Source organism: Cynoglossus semilaevis, chromosome 5, assembly GCF_000523025.1.
Source record: "Cynoglossus semilaevis isolate Cse_v1.0 chromosome 5, Cse_v1.0, whole genome shotgun sequence".
Classification (NCBI taxonomy): Eukaryota; Metazoa; Chordata; class Actinopteri; order Pleuronectiformes; family Cynoglossidae; genus Cynoglossus; species Cynoglossus semilaevis.
In genome coordinates this window covers 18,330,191-18,339,242 of record NC_024311.1, presented here as the reverse complement: position 1 = coordinate 18,339,242, position 9,052 = coordinate 18,330,191, and the positions used below count along the sequence as shown (strand labels likewise).

At 43.1% G+C, this 9,052-nt stretch overlaps 1 protein-coding gene across 1 annotated transcript in view; it reads left to right on the top strand.

Moving 5' to 3' along the window:
• Positions 1-13: 13 nt before the first annotated feature.
• LOC103379380 (FERM domain-containing protein 5) overlaps positions 14-9,052 on the top strand; it is a 30,326-nt gene continuing 21,287 nt past the window's right edge. The window contains exon 1 of the mRNA XM_025055571.1: positions 14-351. Coding sequence (XP_024911339.1) covers positions 250-351 — 102 coding nt within the window. The 5' untranslated portion in view covers positions 14-249. The remainder of the gene's footprint in view (positions 352-9,052) is intronic.

Here is a 9,052-nt window from a genome sequence, read left to right as displayed (position 1 = left end):
CTCTCTCTCTCTCTGAGTCTTTTCCTCTCTCGTCCTCTCTTTTTCTCGTGCACACACTCACTCACGCGCGCACTGTGGGAACGATGCCTGGCAGCCACGAACCAGCGCCACCTCCGCGTCTGACCGGGAGTTGAGGACGTCACCGAAGTGACCGAAGAGGAGATCAACTTGTACGTGTGTGTACATGTGCGTCTAGGTGCACGTGCCGCGCGCCCTTGTCCCTGGTCCGGGACACCGACGTCTGAGAAGATGCTGAGCCGCCTGATGAGCAGCAGCATCAGGAGTCTGGACAGGGAGTGTAACTGCACCGTGAGGCTGCTGGACGACTCGGAGTACACCTGCACCATCCAGGTCAGTGCCGCCGCCGCCGCCGCCGCCGCCGCCGCGGCTCGTGTCACCTTGTCATTGTGTGGTGGAGCGGAGTGGACGTGACATTGACACGACAACTGTTTAGCTTCATGTTGCTGTGGTGCAGCGGCTGCCGCTGCTGCAGCTGAGGGAAACAGTCTGATTTTAATCAGCTGTTGATTTTTCTTTTTTAATTTTTTAATTTTTTTTTTTTTTGGTGGGATGAATTAAGATGCGTTCACGATCCAGTGCCTGTTACCATGGGGTTTTCGGAGGATGCTTTCGTCAGAGATGAGCTCTTTGTGAACATCCCATTAAGATGCACGGAGTGTCTCAGGACGAACAGTGGCAGCGGCGGCTGTGGGTCCGTGTCTCAGCAGGATGATGCTGCTGGTCCGGTCTGTGTCTGGTGGTTCACCATGACAGAGGGGGGACAAGTTCAGTCTCTGTGAAGCTCCAGCCATTAACTAATGGATGGAGCTACAGTGGAAGAGTGTTGAGTGTTTCTGCCTTACAACAAGAAGACAATGGTTAGATCCCCACTGTTAACTGATCTGTCTGAGTGAGTGAGTGTGTGTGTGTCCAGCTTCCTGTTACTAATGTGTGTGTGGTCATAAATGTAAGTGTGTGGTTGTTTTATATGGGCCTTCAATGGACTGACACAGATGTCCAGTCTGGACCTGCCTCAGTCCAACGACTGCTGCCTCCTTGAAAAGGATGGAAAGAAGAAGAAGAAGAAGAAGACGAAGAAGACGAAGAAGAAGAAGACGAAGAAGAAGAAGATGAAGAAGAAGAAGACGAAGACGAAGACAAACACGAAGACGAAGAAGATGAAGAAGAAGAAGATGAAGAAGGACAGATCAGTTCCAGCTGAGCCTGTGTTTTGGACGAAAGGATTTAGGAAGTTTTACGACACCAGTTTTACTACAATAATGTGGGTTTTTACACAGCAACTGTTGATAAAAGGTGTAGTGAATCAAACTGTAAGACCAGAGGAGACCCCCCCCCACCACCTCCCCAAAGACCTCACCTCTACGATATCTTAAGACTAAAGTTTGGTACTTTGGGCTAAAACTGGAGTTTTTTCTTTCGATTTTATTTCCTTGTTGGCTCCAAGAAGGTTTTTCAGTCTGCTCTCTCTCTCTTTATGTTAATATTTGTTGTTTTGTGACAAACATTCTTATTAGCATTAATCTGAATCACACAGACCAAAGTCGTCATGAAAGGGTTTGTTTTGTTTTTTTGTCTCAGTCTCTGGTTTCAGCTGCAGTATTTGACCATGATCGACTGCATTGTTGTTTCACTCACTGGAAAATAAACATTTATCTTTGGTCAATGTTGATTGTGGTATTAGTGGCAGCGTTTCCCAGAATTCACGCAGGTTTTTACAGATGGTATATTTATATAATGTTTTTTTTTTGTCTGGTCTTCAGACCAGTGGATTTCTCCCTTTTTTCTGTGACTGTATAAAAGCACATTTCTCCTTTTTTTGTTGTTGGCTGATTTGTCTAAAAAGCAGTTGTTGTACTGGATGGACAGAGTCTGTGTCGATGCACAGGAGTGAGGAGGAGTAAAAGAGTTGTGTTTTTAGTGAGTGCAGCTACTAATGTATCGTATGTTTGAATATGAATGATCTAAGCTTGTGGTTAATGCTGCTGGAGCAGCATAGAGAGATGATAGATGTTTCTAACCTTATTTGTAGAGATGACGGCAGCATAGAGAGATGATAGATGTTTCTTACCTTATTTGTACAGGGATGACAGGGATGATTTTGGTGTTGAACAAACAGCACTTGTTTACCTCCTGATCTGTGAGCTCCTCCTTCACCCACTCCTCCTGATCTGAAGTTTATGGCCGTCCAGATTTGCTGACCCATCTTTTTCAGAAACTGAACGCACGCAGCAGAGACAGAATTATTTCCTGCTGCAGCTTTGATTGAGAGGAAATGAGCTCTTCATTGGCACAAAAGACAACCAGTTTAAATGGATACATAAATAGCAGCGTTGACATCCATTTAAATCACCTTGACTGTACTGCAGGGTGAAGTCCAGAGCTTCCCTTCAGACACTGGAGACGTGGCCTAGAATAAAAGGCCCTCCGGTGGCTGTCAGCAATCATGCAGCTATTTAGCTCAATTAGCCTGCACCCTGAACCGCTGCTGCTAAAATGAAGACACCTCGGAGGGGAGACGTCTGTAGACGTGACCTTCATAGGTTGGAGAGTATTACTGGTTAGAAAGAAAAAAACAAAAGACTTTACGCAGCATACAGTACCAGCCTGGTTATAGTCCCGCTCATCATACACAGAGGTTCAGCCCTGCTGTGCAGCCCACCTGCCTCCTGACTGCTGCTGCTAATCAGAGTCAGAAATACTTCATTGACCCCCGGGGTGACGCTGTTGGTGTTACAGTCGCTCCTGCAAGAACGTTTCAAAAAACTGAAGCATGAGACATGGACGTAGAGAACTGGAGAAATCAAAGTTGATGAGATCACACTCTTGGTCCTGAGTTCTCATCCCAGAAGAACTCAGACTCCAGGAGGTCAACTGTCAGTCCTGTCCCTCACGTGATGTTAACGACGCCTTAACTAAACCAGTCCGTTCAACCAGGCCGACCCAGGTGAAAACCTCAGCCTGTCCTCGGGTCAGTCCACATCATCAGCCGGTTCAAACATCACACAGCAGTGAATCAGGATAAAACCAGTCAATAATGATTTGATTTAACGGCAGCGCCCACCATGTCCATTTCTCTCCGTTGAACCTGGACGCCTCTGCTGTAGAATGAATCACACTTGTTCAAATGATCCTGGTATTGATCGCAGGAATCAGTCAGCTGACAGAGGCTGTTGTAGCATCATTCCTGGAGTAACTGAGTTTTACAAAGGCACCGTGAGGACAACCAATCAGCATTCACCACCGGGGACCTGGGGGTGAGGGGGGTGGGGGGCATTTAACAGAGACCTGATGTCCTAGACACGATCCATCACCTGTAACCGGGTAGATCTCAGTTGTTCACAGATGGTTGAGGTGTTTACACAGCCTTTACCTCACGTTCTGTTACAGTCCAATAAGGTGAGCGCACACACACCTGGACAAACCTAAAGTGTTAGAGCAGTCACTGATGGTTGGTCAGTTTTTATTCGTCATGTGATCAGCCGTGAACCGTACACATCAACGGGATTTGAGGGTTAGGGTTAGAGAAAAGGATATTTTAAAGTAGTCTGAATATCTGAGGTAGTGTTTCTCATTAGTCAGCGCGGTCACTTGGCAGCAGCTCCAATCCTCTGCAGCTCACAAATGAAATTAAGAGCGCTCCTAAATTCAGGCCTTGGAAGCGACTCCTCTCATTTTGTGCTGCGGATGCATTATTAAAATAGGTTGTTCCTGTCTCCTGAGCCGTCGCCTCGCACTCGGATTGTTTTCTTCTTAGTGTGCGCGGCTAAAACTGGAATGGGGTTTGTAACATATTTATATGTGGGTGGGTCTACTTTTCTAACGCTGCGCTCACCTCAACATTACTTCAAAAAAAAAAAAGTGTTTTTTTTGACCCAAATATCAAAGCATGCAGCTCCACAGTTGGAGTGTGAAAAATGTTCGTCTTCTCCTGTTGGTCTGATAGAATGAAAATCCTCAGCCAAAAATTGACCTAAAATGCATTTTCATTTTATGGTCGAAAGACTTTTATCACCAAAACAACATGGCCGAAAACAGGAAGTTATGATGACCGTACATTTGGTGCATCCATACGTTTTAGTTTGAGTTGAAAAATGTAAATTAGAAGCTTCAAGGTGTTGATGAAGATGAATCTGATTAAAACCACTTTTTAGGTGAAGTCTCCACTGAGTGAGAGTACTGTAGTATTGTTTGATACTCAAGACTTAGTTTGGAGTTGGGATTAGACTCAGATTAGGATTAAGGTTAGGCAGCATCACGTCTTGACTCAAGACTTAGTTTGGAGTTGGGATTGGAATGAGAGTCAGATTATGATAACAGTAGGATTAGGATTAAGGTTAGGATTAGGGAGTGCATTCTATCACTGTGACAAAAGTGTGTGTTTGTGTGAGGATTTTAGGAAGTTTTTAAGAATTGTTGTGAAGATAGTAACGACTCCAGGCCTCCTGAGGCTAACACACACACACACACACACACACACACACACACACACACACTGTGGCTGCCAATTACTCAGTGGCAGAGAGACAAGAAGATCATCCACAGTTGTTAGAAGAAAAAAAGAATTACAGTTTAATTAAATGTACAATAGAATTCTGGGTGTTTTTTTTGCTGTCTTTTTTTTATATAAACAGTGAAAAACATCCAGGTGTTTACAGTGTGTGTGTATATATGTATATATGTATATACAGAAAAGCCTCACAGTTTCCTCCTGAAGTTTAGTCAACATTCATTCAGCCCAACTGTTTCCCATCATGCACTTCTTCATCGTTGTCTTCCAGCAGTTACCATCTACTGATTTGCAGTAATTCCACCTTAAATATTTATTTCCATTAATTAATGACGTCTCACCCTGAAAAGAGAAGGAGAAAAGTCTGGAACCTTGAACTTTGGGGATGAATGTCGTTACTTTTGTACCATTTTTTAAAACCACGATCTTTCTTCTCGTCACATCACCAGACCATTCTGGATCCATCCCATCATTCACGTCTGTCCTCAGTCCATACATCTGGTCTGGTCTATTTTTAAACCCTTGCAACAGCAGAGCAACTGTGTGTGTGTGTGTGTGGAATACTAAGCACCGCTGGCTCCTGCTCATATCCTGACTAAGTCATCAGCTCACTTCTGTCCTCAGAGCGACGCACACTTCAGTCAAGTATCAGACAAATCGCTCACTCTCTGAGTTGCCCTTTCCAGCTCCTCTGTGGACAAAGACAAAAAGTCTATTTCCTTTAGATTTTGACTCTACTTTCACCTCACGGCACCTCTGAAAAAAACAACCAAATCTGCTCCTCCTGAGTTTCACTGAGCTCAGCTGAAGCCTCGACTCTCATCTTATGGCAGAGCAGCAAACGGAGTCATTTGTAGCTGCTGCTCTGACACACCGGGATGATCTGCATCGCCTTTTGCTGAGTGTGTATTTATGTGTGTTTGTGCACCGGGAGTGTGTGTGTGTGTGTGTGTGTGTGTGTGTGTGCACCTGGCTGATGCTGATGCTCCTCTTCTTTTCCTCGTTGGCTGTTTGGGAGTTGGATCACATGGAAACGAAGCTCTGAGAGAAGACGATTTCATGGATCTGATATTTAACATGTCTGTAGTAACGTGTCTGTAGTAACATGTCTGTAAAAAACGGGTCTGTACCAACGGGTCTGTAGTAACATGTCTGTAAAAAACGGGTCTGTACCAACGGGTCTGTAGTAACATGTCTGTAAAAAACGGGTCTGTACCAACGGGTCTGTAGTAACATGTCTGTAAAAAACGGGTCTGTACCAACGGGTCTGTAGTAACATGTCTGTAAAAAACGGGTCTGTACCAACGGGTCTGTAGTAACATGTCTGTAGCAACGTGTCTGTAGTAACGTGTCTGTAGTAACGTGTCTGTAGTAACATGTCTGTACCAACATGTCTGTACCAACATGTCTGTACCAACGTGTCTGTAGTAACATGTCTGTAAAAACATGTCTGTACCAACATGTCTGTACCAACATGTCTGTACCAACATTGTAGTAACGTGTCTGTACCAACGTGTTCTTGAAATAACGTCCTTGTCAATGTCAGAGACAGTAGCAGAAGAAAGCTTTGAGAAAAATTGCACCAATGGACCAAAAAGTGAAGGACGTCTTTAGTCCAGAACGTTCCTATAAGGACGGCCGTCCTCCAAAGGAAAAAGGAATACCAGGAGCAACCAGAGAAGGACATGGACCAGGTGATTGAAGTTGTCAATTAAACAGATGAATCAGACCATGAACAAACAGCCATCTGGTGTTCGGAGGAACTGCAGTCGCTAATGAGGGAAAAACCACAGAAAACTCCAACATGACTGGATGAGAATCTACGTCGACTTCATTCTGTCTTATTCTGTTTAATAAATAATTTGCGTGTGTACACCTTCTCAGAATAACTGGTAAAACCCCCCCCCCACACACACAGACACACACACAGACTCACAGACAAACCTGTTCCAGACACATTTTTCATCGGTGTCTGCAGCTCCAACGGTCACAGCAGGAAATAAAGATTTGAGTGTCCCAGAAAAACCTAATTCTGTGGACTGGCATCCAGCCTGAGACTGACACCTGTGCCTTCCTGCTGCTGAAATGTTCTAGAAGACAGACGTATCAGGGAAAAGAGACAAATCTTTAACTTCTATTAGTATTATTGTCACTTTGACTTTATTTTAATTCTGCACGTATGATTGTGCAGAAGGTCTTTATGTTTCCTGATTTTTGTTTTTTTTCTAACTTCATACCAAGCCGGAGCAAGAGTCTATTTTCATTTGTTACATTTCCAAGATCGGTTTCATGTACTGTAAATATTTTAGTACATGGCTGGACGCAGCGCTGGACCTCTGGGGGTCTGGGCCCTAATAACGCTGTGTTTACAGGACTTATTTTTTGTGCTGATAATTCACGAATATAAAACTCACACGTGAACACATGATTAATCTTAATTATATCAACAAAAACCATCCCCAACAACGAGCTCCGTCTGACGTCCACCACCATTATATCAACAAAAACCATCCCCAACAACATCCACCACCACGAGACGACTGCAGATGGATGTTTCTGCCAAAAACCTAAAGACTTTCACTTCTTCTCAGTCTATATGGTATAGAATCATATGAATCCTTATGAATTCTAAAGCTGAAACTCAGTCATGTTATGACTGCAGTGTCATCACCAGGTCGTCCGTGGCTGTTCTAATTGATGGATTTCCTCCCACGTTCTGACACTTAATTACATTTTTAAATAAACACTCATCCATCTTTGCCGTCATTAGCACAGATTGATTTTCAGGAAACTTTGTTTTTCTTTTTGAGCAACACATGCGTTTGTTATTTTAGTAGCACTTCATCATCCTCTGTCTTTGAAGAGTGAGAGCTGCCAGGCCTGAGGAGATGAGCTGTGATGTCACAGAAGATCCCCGCGCCCATCTGTCTCAGCAGAAGAAGTGTTCCCTCCACCGTATAAAAGCTTTTTTTATTATTATGTAAAACAGTCAGGTAATTACTGCGGATTCCTGAGCACGGACGAGTCAGACTGTTTTTCTTGAACTGATAGTGAGATGAAAGGCCTCCTTTTATGATTCTTCTCTTTGTTTCCTGTTTCTTTCCTTTTATCGTCTCAGACAACTTTTATTTCTTTGAGCCTCATCCAGATCATGGATATCAAAGACCGCAGGAGTTTCCTCCTCAGTTAGAGGTGAGATCTTATCAAAGACCGCAGTGGAGCGAAGTTTTCCTCTGAAGGTCAGCGGAGATTGATGTGAAGGACGTGACTTCAGAGTCGTCGATGAATTTACTGGTTTACTGATCGACATGTTTGACGACAAGTTATTTTATAAACAGAACCGGTCATGGTTATGTTGGTTAGCTGGAAGGATCAGCGTGAACGGCAGAAAACAGTCGGTCTGACAGAGCGTCCGTCCTAACTGAGCGCCCCTGGACGGTCAGTGAATGATTACCAGAGGACGGTGGAGCTCCAACCAGTTCAGATTTGGAGGAAGGTTCATGAACTTTGTCAGACACACAGTTGTAACACAGTTAGAAAGACCAGTCGTTCTATGAACCGCAGCTGCCCTTCCCATCATCACCACCAGGGCTGTGTCCCAGTAAACCAGCCCCGTGACTTTCCATCGCCCTTGGATGTTTTTTGGGATGCTGTGGAACTACAGGTCTCCATGGTAACAAGATTATGACATCACTGCTCCCCAGCTGCTGTCGTCAACCTGGTGTTTGGCCAAGCACTGCGACAGCCCGACACTGACGCTGCACAAACACATCACAGTGGGAGCAGCTCAGTGGCCAAATGACCCACAGAAAAAAATATCAGAATTTTTACTGCCCAAAATTTTTTTAATCTTTCATAAGGAGGAATAGACCTAGTATTTTTTATTTTAATTTATTAATATATCATTTGCTGTAGCAACTCCTGAAAAAAGTTGAAAAACATTTTTCAAAAAAAAATTTTTTTTGAAAATTTTTCAAAAAATATTCAATATTCAAAAAAAAATTAAAAAAAAAAATTTTTTCAAAAAACAATTTTTTCAAAAAAAAAATTTTCAAAAAACAATTTTTTCAAAAAAAAAATTTTTCAAAAAAAATTTTTTGAAAAAAACTTTTTGAATTTTTTTTTTTTTTTTTTTTAAATTTCAAAAAATTTTTTTTTGAAAAATAATTTTTCTAGAAAATGTTTTTTCAAAGATTTTAACCAACATTTTTCAAAGACTGACCAAAGAATGGACAGAATCAGGAATGAGGTCATTAGAGGGACAACACAGACAGGAAGGTTTGGAGAAAAAGCTAGAGAAGCCAGATGGAGATGGTTTGGACATGTGCAGAGGAGGGACAGTGGATACATTGGTAGATGAATGTTAGAGATGGAGCTACCAGGTAGGAGAAAGAGAGGAAGGCCAAAGAGGAGATATATGGATGCAGTGAGGGAGGACATGCAGGTAGTTGGAGTCAGAGTAGAAGATACAGAGAACAGGGAGAGATGGAAATCAATGATCTGCTGTGGCAACCCCTGAAAAAA